The sequence below is a fragment of the Heterocephalus glaber genome, unplaced genomic scaffold, assembly GCF_053883595.1.
Source record: "Heterocephalus glaber isolate CG9 unplaced genomic scaffold, H.glaber_assembly_v1.0 deba00001481, whole genome shotgun sequence".
NCBI lineage: Eukaryota > Metazoa > Chordata > Mammalia > Rodentia > Bathyergidae > Heterocephalus > Heterocephalus glaber.
The window spans coordinates 60,836,269-60,852,473 of NW_028258317.1; the positions used below are offsets into that span (position 1 = coordinate 60,836,269).

At 38.7% G+C, this 16,205-nt stretch overlaps 1 protein-coding gene across 1 annotated transcript in view; it reads right to left on the reverse strand.

The window, feature by feature from the left end:
- Positions 1 to 972: 972 nt before the first annotated feature.
- Positions 973 to 16,205, reverse strand: part of Gnaq (G protein subunit alpha q) — a 328,305-nt gene continuing 313,072 nt past the window's right edge. Inside the window, exons 6-7 of the mRNA XM_004862540.4 lie at positions 11,862 to 12,015; positions 973 to 6,349 (exon numbers count right to left, since the gene is read on the reverse strand). Of these exons, the coding sequence (XP_004862597.1) occupies positions 6,159 to 6,349; positions 11,862 to 12,015 (345 nt within the window). The 3' untranslated portion in view covers positions 973 to 6,158. The remainder of the gene's footprint in view (positions 6,350 to 11,861; positions 12,016 to 16,205) is intronic.

The following is a 16,205-nucleotide window of genomic DNA, read 5'->3' on the forward strand; positions in this document are numbered from 1 at the left end:
TGATGATACTACAGAAAGACCTTGGTCCTCCAGGGCTTAAGCCCAGGTCAAAGCCACAGGGAGGGGTATGCTGGTGTGTGATTGAGCACCCTAGTTCTTCAGAAGACAGGCTACGGGATCTGCTCATGTCAGGAATGTGCTCATTCACACCACCTCTTAACAGTAAGAGGCAGGCACCTTTTACTGGACCAAAAGCTTAAAAAAAAAAAAAAAAAGACACTCTTCCCTAAAGTATTTGCATGGAAGAGCATTTAAAAAGACACTTTCCTAGACAAGGGCTGGGTTAGCAGTTGGCAAGACTTGATCATAAGCAGCAGAAGTTAAGTTTTGCTTTTGCTATGGTTTTATGTCCCCACATACGCACCTGTTTTCTAGAAAAACATTTGCCACCTTCACCCCTACTTCATAAAATTCCTAGAGGAAGGAAAGTTAGTTTTCAGCAGACCTCAAGAACTAAGATGTGTCTCTAGAACCACAGAATAACAGACAACTGTGCCAGATCCTGTTCCCAGATGGACTCCACTTACTACCAGAACTCAAATGAGGAACACCATGAACCCAAGCATCTGCCTTTACATAGCAAAGTAGGTGGAGCTGTGAGAGTTCTACCAATCAGAAGATGGCCTCCAAGTGCAGACAGGGGGCTCTTGACAATGTGAGTCTTTACTGACCAGCCACAGTAAAGTTGATTATAGTCTAAATAAGGGCAAGTTTTTTAAAGAGGAAATTTGATAAATACTACTTATCTGTATACTTTTAATACAAGGGACTGAAATTTCTGATTATGTAGAGATAAGAAAAAGGCTGTGTGTGTGTTTAGAAATCATTAAAGCCACCTGCTTTGGAAAATGTATGTGCACTAGAAAGTGTTTGAGGAAGCAAAGATTCTTTATAATACAAGATATTCTGAGAGGGGCTTAGGTAACTTCAAGGGAAACAAAACTCAAGAATGAAGAATACTGTAGTACCAAATTATGGCCAAAAATACTGTATTTTTAACCAGCAAGATCATTAGGGCATTATTATACAACATAAGGTGTGTTTTTTTGCAAAACTAGTTCCCATCCCCAAACAATAGACAATACATGCATTTGAATGACATTTTAAGAACAGTAAATATGATTCATTTAAATACTGCAAGTTAAAAATGTTTTCTGACAAAACTCCCTAAATACATAGGCCTAGTCAGGGTTTCCAACATGATGATGGCTGAGGAATCCAGCAGGAAGCTGCATTTAGAGAATTCTTCAAGGAAAAGAAATCCACTGAAAATGAGTTTCAATCAATGTAACCTGGACAAAGTTACACAGTAATTTTCCATCTTTTTTTCTAATCCTAAAAGTATTCTACTGAAGAATACTTTCCTCCCTGTTATTCTTCCCTAAAAAAAAGCTTCTATGAAAGTCAAAATTTCTTTACCCAAGTAAGATCCAAATTTACCCAATAGCTATTTTCATAATATGTAAATACCATGTATTGTTGGGTTGGAATTGTGGGGAAATGGAGGCCATGTGGTAGATGAGGGCAAGAAAGAAATTAATATCTGAGCACCTACTGTGTACGAGGTGTGTGTGCATACTTTAACAAGATTCTAGAGGCAAGGATGTTACTGAAAGGGCAGTGGCAGTTGGAAATAGAGCAGGAAATGGTTTATTTTCTTAAGAAAACAAATGACAAGTTTAGACTGTACTAAGTATCTACTAACCAGCAGGTGTCTGGCTCCAAAAATCTCTACCTAAGCCATTTCTTTTCCTGATTTGATGGAACCAAAATGAAATCCCAAAGACACGGGTACCAGGACAGATCTATTAGTGCTACATATGCTGGAAATATGTAGAGAGAGATAAACACAAAATTACTAGTTTCAATTTTTGTGTGTATTTCTAACCAAAGAATATCTTTGGGAGAAAATATGAATGCATATACCAAGCACATCTTATTTTATCATTTGAGATGTTAATGACCAATTAAGTGGTTTTAAACCCTTTGTTTTTTTTTGGTACCGGGGATCGACTCTTAAACCCTTAGTTTTAAGAAGCGCAGCAATATACAATATTTGGGTACACTTTATTTTCATATGGGTTAACATTCTGCTATATTTCATTTCATTAATTCTTTTTGAGAAACTGAAAACAAAGGGAAATTGAGGGTAATCTGAAGGTAATCCAAGGGGAATTTCCAACCAATATGTGATTCTTGCAATATCTCATTATGCAGCCCTTTCTTCCCATTATTTTTAACTTTTTTTTGCAAATAATGAAGTTATTCTGACCCAAATCCAGCATAGCTTTTTACCAATTCCTAACTTAAGACAACTAAAATTTACAATCATATGGCAGTATAGATTTTTAAATTACAGTTCATACACTTTGACAATCAAGATAGTCTGAAGTACAAAAAGTAAATTGCCCTTTAGCTGAATTTCCTTTTTAAATATAATCTACCAAAAAAAAGTTTCAGATGTTTTTTGAATACCTTTTGTAAATGACATCTGTTAGTAAACAACATATGAAGATTCCTAAATTTTGTTTCCAGTCTACTTATGACATTGAACAGAGCTCTTTATATGTCATTATTAAGAAAGAAAAAAATAGAACTCAAAAACCAAAATCCCCCAAAACAAAACCCCACAAGTTCGAGGGGACTTACTGACTTTTGAATGGGCGTGTTATTTCCCTTTGTTTCAGATATGAGGCACAAACTTCTGAATTTAAGCTCTGTAAGGCATATAGTAGAAACCTCCAATTTACAAATAAGGAATTCTCTATGGGTTGGAACTGCCCCATCACACAAAAAAAGAGGGAAAAATCATCTGTAAACTGGTACACTGCGGTGTGTTCAGTGAGTCATGAAATGGCTGCTTGCCTTGGCATACTGAAGGAAGGTTCCTGTGTTTTGAGTAAGACATGTGCATCACCATAAAATTCGCCACAAGCCTCCATTACCTAGAACATCAACAAGAGTCCAGCAGCACACGCTTAGAACGCTTGCAATCACAATAGAAGAGAAAGCATGAGTAAACTTTGTTTTTATACAAAACTGAAAAGAATCCCTTCCCACCCCTCGCCCTTTCAATAAAACCCCAAAGAAACAACAAAAAATCCTTTAGCTTCAATTGACTAATGTGGATACAATTAGGTTTCTATGCATCGCTGCAGCTAGGGTGATCAATTTTTTCCTTTCTCAAAAGAAGGGATCCTGTCATGCACCCCAGGATGAGCAGTGAAGCCACAAACCTCAATTCTGCATAGCAAATTCCATCCCAATTTCATAAAGACAAATATAACAATCTTTCCCTGTTTTGCTCAGCTCCTATGAGCTTTGAGATCAGGTTTAATCAACTACATCTACTATAGCTCTATTAAATAGAATATCTTGATTCCCTAAAACTGTAACACTTATGATCTTGTGATGAGGTTTTCTCTATACACACTGTAGGCCATCAAATGTTGTTTACTTTTTTTCTTTTCTTTTTTTTTGTTTTTTGTTTTTTTGTCTTTGTTTTTGCTGCACCAAATTTAAGATTGCCCTTTCAGGCAAGCAGTGGTCTCTAGCTGTTAAAACATCTCCTTAATGGATCACAATAGCTTCTAAAACTGCCTTTCTAATAAAGGCCATCAGAGAGGTAATACTAAACTGTGCATTTGCCAAATAAGAATATGAATTGTATAAAAGCTCATATTCCAATCCTAGATCAAATGGCAAAAGTTCTACAAAGTTGGTTTCCATGTTTGTATAAAAGCTCCAACTGATTTTATGTATTTTGCTATGAAATTACCTTTGGGTCTTATAATCAGTATACCTCTACTCAGGAATGTGCAAATGATTTTATACAGCACGATGCTAGTACCGCTCTGTATGATAGTAAGGTTTTTTTTCTTCTTTTCTAAATGGAAAACAATATCCCTAGTCAGAAATAAACTGACAAATTTACATTCTCCTCTCTTAAAAAAGTAAATAAAATAACATTATTCAAAATGTGAATTAGCTATAAGACATACAATACAATTACATAGATACATATCAATACAGCACATTCAATCTGCCCCAAAATTAATGATTACAAAGCCAGTATGGATGCTGCAATATCAAGAGATGTATGTACAATGATTAAGAGCATTCGTAATTGCACTACACCTACAGGCGGAATGTTTGTTAATTAAATTACAGGCGCTTTTCTGAGCAAGGAAAAAAAGAGTAACCTGTGGGTTTTGAGACTGGGAGAGTGAAGAATAAGAATATTTCATTACTACTGAGTAACTTTGGTACTCATCTAATAAATTGTTAATTTTCCCTCTCCCCTTCGTTACTCAAAAAAAATGATTAATATAGAAGTTCAGACTAGTGCCAAGTAGTATCAAGAACAGCATCATGGGCTAATTCTAGCTTCCCAGCAGCTTTGTAGCAATCATGATTTATTTTCTTAAATCACATTTCAACTTAGACTGCTTGACAGAAGCTTATGGATACATGTGCTGTATTTCTTGCATTTGCTGAAAAATTGCACATATAGAATTCCAAACATCTCTCCTAGTAGGTTCAGTTACATAAATACATGTTCAACGGAACACTGAGAGGGTATTTTTGAATTAAATACACAAATTTTCTTCATGTTCAACTTAACCAGTCACCATCTCAAGAAGACCCTGAATATGGTAAACTAGCAGTCACTTTTTTTTTTTCCTCAAATTAAAGGTGTCAGGATAATACTATCAACTGATGTTCTTGGCAAACTTACTTGAATTTAAAGAACATAAAGAGTAAGTAAAACTGGCTTCAAACAAAGAAACATAAGCAGATTTCATGATAAAGCACAAAGGATACTTTTCTACACTGCTGATTTGGACAATCAATGTGGGACATGGACAATAAACAATGTAATCTTAAGGGCAAAGAAAAGAATGGACTGTGAGAGTCAAATTTACAGTTACCAACTGTTTGGCAATTGGTATTTCAGGTTCATTCTCAGCCAGTCATCTTAGAGTTCACAGTCTTACTTGCTTACATTTGAAGATGCTGGCTTTAATTAAGCTCTTTTTAATTCATTTTATTTGACGGCCAGCTTTGGCAGCACATACCCATAATAAAAATCACTTTAAAATTGTGGCCCAAACACAAAGGAAAAAAAGAGGAAAGGAAAAGTTGGAGCTAAATAAACAGTTAAGAAAAACCTCTGAAAAGAAGAACCTGGGTAGCAGCCATTGGGGGAATGTAGTGTGTGTTGGCATATTTTTTGGCATCTGCAATTAACAGTTAAAGAAGATGAGGAGAGGAAAAAAAGAAAAGCAAGAAAGGAAGGAAGGACAATGGCACATGGATTTCAAAAGAAAGGACTCCCAGTGTGTATGTCTGCCCAGCCCTCTGACTTCTGAGCATTTTTTTGGGCAATTAAAATGCAGCTGAAGGTCAAAACCCAAAAGAAATGATGCTTAACTGTTCAACGGGCATCCACTATCCCAGTCCAAAGTGAGACAATAATATAGAAACACTACATATGTATGGAGCACAATACAGAACCATAGTAGTAATACATATAATCCTTCAGCAAATACTAAAAATTGTTAGATTAAGCTGATGTAGGATGGCTTAAATCGAATGACAATGTCCTGATTATCATTCCAGAGAAAAATTTGACAAAGAATGGAGCCAGAATAAAGGCTGTTGTGTGTTGTAACCTGGGGGGAAAATTCAGGGAGAAGATATGGATTATGAAAAAGGAAAATCAGCTTCATTTTGCTCAATAGAAAAGGGGGGGAGGGGGAGAGAGGGAGAGAGGGAGAGAGGCAGAGAGGGAGAGAGGGAGAGAGGGGAAGAGAGAGAGAGAGAGAGAGAGAGAGAGAGAGAGAGAGAGAGAGAGAGAGAGAGAGAGAGAGAGACTGACTCTTTGTGAGTGCATAACTGAAAATTTAAAATAGATTGAGTCACAAGGTTTTGCCTAAAAAAAAAATAGAGAGGAAATGTGCTGGGACTGTACTTCAGCATCCTGTTTTTCCTCTGAAGAGTTTAAATAAAATCATAATATTTACTACAAACTCTGTGGATATGCGCACAGAGTCCAGGACGGCAATAAATTAGTATTATGCAAATTGTTTTCCACAGAAATACAGTCCCTCTTGTATATCTTCAATAGCCCACCAGGGAAGGGAAGGGAGGCACAATTAGACCAGATTGTACTCCTTCAGGTTCAACTGGAGGATGGTGTCCTTGACAGCAGCAAAGACAAAGCGGATGTTCTCGGTGTCTGTGGCGCACGTGAAGTGGGAGTAGATAATTTTGTCACTGTCTGGGTTCAGGTCCACGAACATCTTCAGGATGAATTCTCGAGCTGCCTGGGCATCTCTCTGGGGTCCTGTTTGCCAAGCAAAAAAAAAAAAAAAAGGAGCTTGTTAGATGATCATTAATGCATTTGTTCATCATTCATTCAATAAATATTTATTTTGTCATTGCTCATGGAGACTAAACTGCATTGCAGATTGATATGATCATGTTTTCTAACACTACTGGTGTAATTTCTTTTGTCATTTTAGCTTTCCATTCAGTTCACCCATCCACCCACCAATAAAATAGGGATAGGTGCAAACAGAGAGACAATTTGAAGTCATGCTAAGTTTCTTTATTCCATTTCTTTGGTTGATGGGGAGGCACTGTAGGCTGTTTAGTAGGGGAGTGACAGCTCACTTCTGTTCCACTGAGTAAAGTATTCCAGCTCCATAATAAGTGTACAGGGCCAGGGATTTAGCCCACTGGCAATGCGCCTGCCTTGCAAGTGCAGGGTCCTGAGTTCGATCCCCAATACATCACCTCCCCCTGCCACCCCGCAAAAAAAGTGTGCATACAGACATAGCCGCCTCAGGCTATCTTATCAATCTGGCTCCAAAGACCCCCTCTTATGGATCATTTTACATTCTACAGATTAAAGTCTCAGAATCCGGGCCGGGGATTTGGCTCAGTGGTTTCGCCGCCTGCTGCGCAAGCACAAGGACCCGAGTTTGATCCCCGGTACCAAAAAAAAAAAAAAAATTAGGAAGATTTATTGGGGATTTGGCTCAGTGGTTTCGCTGCCTGCTGCGCAAGTGGAAGGATCTGAGTTCGATCCCCAGCACCAAAAAACCCCCAAAAAAACTCAGAATCCAACATCAGGACCTTAAGGTCAGGTCCACTGTCCTCCGCGGTCTTGCTTTGTTGACTTCTGGTGTTTCTGAGCACCCTACATTAAACATTCAGTTCACTATGTGTGATTATGAAAAGACTTGGTTTACATTTTTTCACATTTATTTGGAGTCTTTTATGTACTAAGCATTGCCCTAGATGTTTTGGTATAAGAACTGTGATATATTTATCAGGATAAATTAGAAGCATATTAATTTCGCAGTGAACTCTTAGATATGACACCAAAGCAGCAGCAGCAAAAGAAAAGCATCAATAAATTGGACTAAAAGAATTCCTACAACTCAACAAAAAGGCAAACAGCTGTATTAAAAAGTGGGTAAAAGGGCTGAGGATATAGGTCAGCAACAGATAACAGAACACTTGCCTAAGCATGATCAAGGCCTGGGTTTGAGCCTCAGTACAACCAATACATGAATGAATGAATAAATGAATGAGCAAAGAAGTAAGCAGGGAATATCTGAATACACATTTCTTCAAAAAGAAGATATATAAATGACCAATAAGCATATGAAAAAATGCTTAACTCTGTTACTCATTTAGGGAAATGTCAACTAAAATCATAAGATATACCTTCTCCTCCTAGAATGGCTGTAAGTTTTTTAAAGTAGTAAATAACTATTGGCAAGGAAGAGAAGTTTGTACCCTCATGAACTGGTGGTAGGCATGTACAATGGTGCAGCCATTGAAAAAAGTTTGTAGGAAACTTCCTTAAAGATTTAAAGAAACAATTCCCACATGGCCCAGCAATTCTACTCCTAAGTCTACATCCAAAAGATTCAAGAGCAGGGGCTCCCACAGGTCAGTGTTACTGCAGCATCAGTCACAAGAGCTAGGAGGTGGACAAAACCCATCAGCTGGTGAGCAGATAGGCCAAAGCTGGCGTGGCATTCAATTAGACAGCCATAAGTGAAATGAGGTTCTAACAGATGCTACAAGGTGTATGAACCTTGAAAACATATAAGTAAAATAAACCAGATGTGAGAAATACTGTATAATTCCTCTTAAAAGAGGTACCTAGGCAGAATCAGAGAAAGTAGAATAGGGATTACCAGGTGGAAAGGGGAGAAAAATGGGGTGGTTACTGCGTAGCTGGGGTGATGAAAAAAAAAATTGGAAATCCTGGTGATGGCTGCACATTACTATAAGTGGAATTAATGCCATGCAATTGCACTCAAAAAGGTTAAGATGCAAAGTTGGGATACATTTAAGTTTGAGAACTTTACAGAGAGCCAGACCACCACTTCTAACTAAAATACATTCTGATTTTTAGACTGCCAACTTGAAAATTTTCAAATTGACCTTAGTACTAATTGGAGCTCACTCCTATGAACTTATATCCAACACTGCTAGAAGTTAGGAGTTAATAAAAGTACTGTTCATATTTTTGAGTTAGGTGCCGCGAACTGAAATTTTTGACAGCAACTGAGAAAGCTGGAATCATATTAAATAAAAGCACACCAATTAAAACATTTTACGTAATTATTAAATTTTATTTAATGGGAAGGAGATCAAGAGATGGAAGGGAGAGGGGAACATAAAAAGAATTAACATGTAGAGCCAAAGATTTAGCTCAGTGGTGCCATGCCTGCCTTGCAAGCGCAAGGTCCTGCGTTTGATCCCCAGTACCAAAAGAAAAATGAATTAAGATGTGTTATGTATATGTACTAACTCCCCATGATGAATATAATCACTATATACTGCACACCTATACTAATAAAAATTTAAAAATATGTAAATATTTAACATCCTACATTTCTCAATTACTATGGTTAACTTCCTAGTTCCACAGCAGTACTAAAAATATTTAAAACCAGAGACTAATAAGATTGTCACAGCAGAAGCCTGTCATTTTCATAAAATCATAATATTATTTCTGGCCTGTGATTGAGCTGGATGATTTTTTACTTAGTATATTGGGAAGGAAGGGACCGCAACTTTTTTTCTTCTTTATTTACTCAAGGAATATAAAAACCAGATTCAAGTTCACTGAAGTACACTTGGAGTATATTATGTTTGTAAGCATAAATTATTTGAATAAATGTAAACTACAAAAAAAGCATTCTATTCATCATAGTAGGAACAGAATTCCAGTCTCTATGAACATTTGCAATTCAAGTCCATGTAGAATGGTAATTTCCCTTCCCGAAAAGAACTGCAGAAATAGTATTCATTATGATTAAGACCTTGTAAGTGCAGAAATGTGGAAGTGTGAATTTATAATACTATAAACATGCTTATTACCACTACTGAGTGGGCCTAGATTTTTTTGGCCTTAGTTCATCTTACAAGGGCTTTTGAGCTTCATGAAATGACAGCTGCGTTTGCTTTGAGAATAGTAAAATCAGTGTCTTTTCTTCTTCTGTGCCACATTTCCTATGGGCGTTATGTGGGCACTGTGGGAGGTTAACAGTAAAAACATCTTTGGATATCAAAGCACTCACAACAGGCACATATTGGAAGGGAAATGCTCATACTTGATAGGGAATCTGGGGAAATTATGAGATTAAGATTTTTAAAGAGATGAGAAAAATGCTGCAGAGAGAAACAAACAGTTCTGCAAACACTCAACAAAGAAGAGTGGTTTTTTTGCAGAACAGTCACCTGCCCCGTGGCGTGGCTATGGCTGTTATGGGTGGAGTCTGGGGTTGCGTTTCAAGATTTGTAGGTGGGCAGTGTGATCTGTCCTTATGCAAGCATGTCAGGAAAATGACCTGGCTCTGGGGACGCTGAGGGGGCTGTGTAGCAGTTCATTTTCCATCCACTGATTCTCACCTAACTCTGACAAAAATTAAGAAGAGTCTCCTTCCAGGTCTGGAAGGCAATTACATCTGCCTGGGTCTGCTTCACACTCATGTTACTCAGGAAGGTTTTGTGTGGAAAAGAAATAGCTTGTAACAGGGGACAGCAAGGAAACTAAACATTAAGTTACTTCCATCCACAGTCTGTGTAGGCACTTATTACTTGTCTCCAGCTAATAGCAAAATAAAAAGTTTTAAAGAGAAAATGCTATTTAGGTCAGAGTGTTGTTTTTAAAAGCAAAGCAAAGCACAGAAGAAAGTGTACTTGGAGAGAAAATGTAGATATACTGCTAACAAAAGAGGGGCACTATTTCTACAACATGGCAACATCCCCAAATGCATGCATTTTAGTTCACCAGCTTTCAAATCCTTCTATGTATCTGAGATGGGAACTTGAGTGCATTAAACAAGTAATACTCGCCTTCCAGGAGCCAGCACCATGTCAAATGCGTGTGGGACAAAAGGATGACTACACCTCCGTCCCTGATGCTTTTGTGTCTTCATGGAAAGGTATAAGCCAAGGTTACTCTTAGTTTATAAATAATAATTTCCCAGGAGCTTGTAGAAGTACAAAAATACTGTTGAACTAATAATACCCATTATGGATATTATCTGCTGAAAAGGTAATTTTAAATATAGTTTATTATCTTGCTGCAACACACATTCTGTAATAAGGACTTCTGGGTTTGGCTCTTACCCATACCATGTGCTGTGCTAAGTGATTTCCATATGATCCTATTCAATCATTTTTACTCAGGAAGAAACAGAGGACCAATTTAATAAATTTATCCAGAGCAATATGACCACTGAGAAACACCACTGGAACTCTGAGACTTTCAAAGTGCATGCCTTTAATTACTGTCTGAACCAGGGTTGGCTAACTTGCTTTGTAAAGAGCCAAAGAGTAAATATTTTACGTTTTGCAGATGACTGACTCTGTCACCCTCACTTCTGCTGTTATAGCATAAAAGCAGCCACAGCAATGAGTGTGGCTGTATAAAACAAAACAAAACGAAACACAAAAACCGGCAGCAGGCATAGTTTGGCCCTCCTAATCTATACTGAAACTTTTATAGGGCAATGGCTGTGTCTCACTTGTTTTAGGGTAGGTGGATGTGGATGCACTTAATTAAAAAGTACTTCTAAGAGTAGCTGGGTGTCCAGTTTACGAATTTCATAGCCTACTTGGGAAAGGCCTCTTTTTTTAAGGATTAAGAAAGTAATTCAAGGCCATAGGAGTAATGAAGTGGGTATAGCAGATTCTAAGTGCTGGGTGAAGAGCTTAAAGGATAGCTACTATTGTAAGGATCATGGGCTTTCACTGGGCCATGAAGTCTCCCAAAAGTAAACGTTTCCTAAATATTCATTATTCGTCAGGCATTATGATAACTATTTTAATATATATATGTGTATACATATGTGTGTGTATATATACACACACACCCCCACACACATGTATATCTGTTACATTCTATAAAACAATCCCACGGGTTTTGTCCAAAGGCCCAGAAAATCAAATGACTTTGACTATAGCTCTACAAATACAGCAAGTATCAGATTTGAATCTGACTTAGAGATGAGCTCTTGACCACAAAACTGTTCTCTTCCCAGACAGAGGCAGGGGTGGGTTCCAACAAAATGAAAGGGAGGGAGAGAGGAAACTATAATGTCAGATACACAATTGGTCAAAAGTACTGGATTATTCTTTCCTCTGATCCGATTATTTCAAAACATATGAGAAATTCTTTTTCTGTAACTTTCAGTATTAGGACATAAAACATTTTGTGTCATTACAAGACAGAGCAAACAGTAATTTGTACTTCAACAGTCACAAACACAGGCTCTGCAGCCACAGGGCACTGGCAAAGCCCATCCTCAGCTACTGATACTTACCGTCATATTCTGGGAAGTAGTCAACTAGGTGGGAATACATAATTTTCTCCTCTAGAAGATCCTTCTTGTTTAAGAACAGAATGACTGAGGAGTTCTGGAACCAGGGATATGTGATAATCGTTCTAAAGAGTGCTTTGCTTTCCTCCATTCGGTTCTGGGGAAAAAAAGTCAGGAAAAAAAGGAATGAATTGCATGATTACTCAATCTATGAATTATGTTTATTTCAGTAAGTGTAACCCATCTTCTGGATGCTTCCAATTTTTATAGCTTTGAGTTGGGCTTATAATGACTTATATGCAAATGATTCATGACACACACTAGCTGTTTTAACTGACAAACACAAGAGAATAATAAATATCTGCTGAACTAACTTTTCACGATGAAAGAGAAAATAAAGCCTAGACAATGACGTTGTATCTGATATACTGTCATAAATGTCTACCAAAAATTATTTATTCATGACCAAATACTCAAGATCTGAATTAAGAACTAAATATCAGACTTACTTTGCATTTCCAAAAATATATTTATTTGGAACCTATAATTAACTGTTTTAAACATTAAAGGCAAAATACTTAATTCTCTGCCCAAAGCACATCAATATTTCTAGAGTTATTACTACTAGAAAAAAATATATGTGCCTTGATAAGCAAACACATGTTCATCAGTCCACATACTCTCTTTAGGTTTCACTATAATGTTCATACATAATTATGAAGATACATGTAATTACCTGGAGACACAAGGCTAATAGGCCTTACCTTCAACATTGATGTGGAAGTGTTCTTAGCTGAGACTATACTTTCAAACCTACTTAGTAAGAGAAATCCTAATTGAGTTCTCAAGGAAATGAGTCAGTTTGCTCATATACATCAAGATGCTAATTGAGGCTACTCCTGAGAAAAAACACTCTTCACAGTTATCATCAACAAAAAGCCCGAGTGCCTCACACTTCCTTCTCTCCTTACAAACTGCTTCTCTCACAGACATAACTCTCCTTTCTAAATAACTCCTACTCCTGGGCACAGGTAAAGGCTGCAGACATGGGGAGTTCCTCTTTCTTTGAGGATGTAAGAGCAACAATGTATAGGCACACCGTCCCGGTCCTTCCTTTGTTCATGTTATGCCTGAGTTTTCCCAGCAATGGAAAAGCCTTCCTGGGATTGAGCCCACTTCCGCTGCTAAGGAAGTGCGGTTTAAACTACAGCATCAAGTCTTCTCCCGCATGAGCTGGTTCAGAGCGGCACTGAGACCCAGGTCTCTGTCCTGGGGAGGTTTCCTCCCCTGGTTTATGGTTATTAGTTTAGCCAAGCACCTGAACTGAGCCAGTCAGCCCTAGGAGTTTTGCTGAGAACTCTGGAGCAGGAAATCTTGCTTTCATAGAGAATGCTGAAGAACAATGACCATCTCAGGAACTTCTCAAGGCCACCTTTTCAGGGAACAGAAGAGGCCAGTCCTACTCACCCTGTTCTAACTGCTTGCTTTGGTCCTGCCTTTGGATTTTTCAGTATCATCAGTCAGTAAGTACCTCTTATATTTTTAGGCTGGTCTATTTTTTAAGCTAGTTTGCACTGTTTTTCTGGTTATTAATATGGAAAATACTTCCAGTTGATAGAACTGGATACACGCCCTTTCAACTTGTAAAAGGAAGGAATGAAGGATGTCTGCAGGATGACCATTGAACCTGGGGGCTCAACCTTCTGCTCAAAGTGTTCCTACTGTAAGATGCACTCCGACCGTCGGGAGTACCCGGCAGTGCCCACAAAAGCCTGGTTAGTACACTCTGTGTGCTCTTCTGTCGCAGGAAACGTCCAAGAAATTCTCCACCACATACAACTTTCTGAATCCTGAGTACATCTTGCTCTTTTTCTTTTTTTGTAAAATGTGCTGATTAAAATCAAATTGAAAGAGCACATTTTTCAAAAGCAGATCTTTACCAAAATCAGGTAAAGTTGCTCCTCATCAATTTATTCAACCTTTAGTTTTGTGCCTACAATTGCTTAATTAAATGCTGGTGAAATATGTGGGCTGTGAAAAATTACTTCATGGCTCAAGGGACAGAGTTCATACATTTTTATGTAAGTGACATGTCCAGCCCTCAAACACATCTTTACTATCTACATGCCTTTTATTGGTTATCACAGTTGATTATAAAATTTTAAACCTTGAAATGATATTCTCTGAGGAATGATCCCTTGTAGCCTTACATTTTATTACAGGTTAAAATTTTAGGACTAAAGAAAAACCCTCTTTTAAGTGGGTTAGATAGTAACATTCCTAAGGGGAGAGGTAACACTTTCTTTTCTTACTTATTGCTAGAGAGATTCTAAAAAGCCATATAATGGATGGTCTTTGAAGAAGGTGGGTATGTACACCTACAAGGTGGGTACATACACCTTGGTGTCCACAGTGAGTCTCCATCAGAAAGACATAATTACACTTAGCATTCTCTGACTGGGGATATGGGATCTGAAGGAAATAAGGGGTCCTCACTGGCCTTATTCTGGTTGGAATCCGTCCAAGGTGGCTCCACAGGGTGGGCAGAGGGAGGGAAAGGGGTCCTGACTTTGAATCAACATAGAACTGTCATTAATTAAAAGTTTCAAGACTGGGCTGGAGTCTCCAGGCTTAAACGGAGTCTGCCAGAAGGGAACTTTGGACCAGTGTGTAGGACAGTGGCTAGGAGTCTCTCTCCTGAGCCCAGAGCCATGTACTAAAGACAACCTGCCTAGAAGCTGTCACTCTTGTCCAGAGCCACTTTGAAGACAGGCTGCTCACCGAGATATCTCACAAAGCTTTGGCTGAGTGTGCAGTTTGGGGCTGCTCTAAGATATCTCCCTGTTCACAATGTGCTGGGTGGACTGGGGTTTGAGGAGACTGGGGCATAAACCTTCAGGGGGAAGCTAGAGAGCAAGGGTCAGCTGCTAGGCAGCATCAGCATCACCAGGCTTTCCACTGGCCCCACCGAATGGAGCCTCTGAGGATCTCCTGGGTATTTGATGCTGATGCCACTGAGCTTTGTGAAGCCACCTGGGGATCTTGTCAAAACAAAGATTCCTATAGCACTGAGCAGACTGGGAGTCTGCATTTCTCCAAGGTGAAAGGTATAGAGCCTCAGCAAGAAAAAGGATGGTGTCACTCTACCCTATTTTCATAATAAAAACAGCAAGTAGATATATCCACTGAGTCCCCCAATAAAATTCTAATCATGCCAGCTTTGTTCTTTCTCAGTTTTTCATTTTATGATTCTTACTTTATCCTATGTGACTGGTGGTGTACTCTGCAGTGAAAATTCCTTATGCTCCCTTACCCCACTATGAGAAAATATTTACAAACTGATATTCTCTGTATCAAAGCCCTGGGCTAAATCCTAAATGAACTAAAAGATTTTCACAATGTTTCACAGGGTAGTGGGAGGTACACAGTATGAGGCATAATCTGCTCAAACAATCCCTGAAATCTATGTGGGAACAGTGTTTCAGGAGACTCGGTGGCACTTGCTTTTTAGTAATTTGCCAAGGCATGAGGTTTTGAGAAGGAAAACAAAAGAGAAATGTACAAGACAGGTGTGTGTCAAATGATAAAAAACAAACCAACCCCCCACAGGGAGTTTTTGTTCGCTCTAAATATACTGAGGAATGGTATCCATCTCACACCTTCCTTTTCATAGGGTTTTAATAGCTGGGAAATAAAGAAGGTCAAAGAAGATAACAGTCAAAGTTTTACTACCCAAATACAGGGCTCCTTGTAAACAAGATGGCCTGGCCTACGTCTGGGCCCAAGGAGCCTTGCAACTTCTGTCACTCCCATCACATCGGGGGAATCCAGAAGATCCAGCTGAGAAAGCTGGAATGGGAACAAAAGAGATGGAAGGGGCCTGTCAAAACTGGCCCTGCCTGATCTCCAACCCCAAGAGAAGGGAAGCCCAAAGTGACCTCAGAGCCTGAGGACCAGCCATGTGTGAGTGACCATGCGGGTCCAGTTGGTCTCTGTGAAGTCACTTGCCTCTTGTGGCCAGGGAAACATCGGACTTGCTCAGGCCAAGCTGATAGGTATGCCATTCCTCCCATGGGCTGGAAACAGCACAGGAGCAATAGTAAACGGATCCGTTCACCCCATCCCCAGGCCTAGAGGTGGGGGAGCTCTTTGCTCCCTGTTTATAGCTATAAGCAGGATGCTGTGAGCTGTGAATGTTCTCCCTCAGACAGAGCCCTGTTCAAGCCATATGTGAAGGTTCTGACATCTTTGATTTTTATCATCTTAAAATCAGTTCTCAAGAGCTCTACTCTCTAAAAAATACTGCATTTCAATGCAGTCTCCTAACACATGAGTGACTAATGCCAT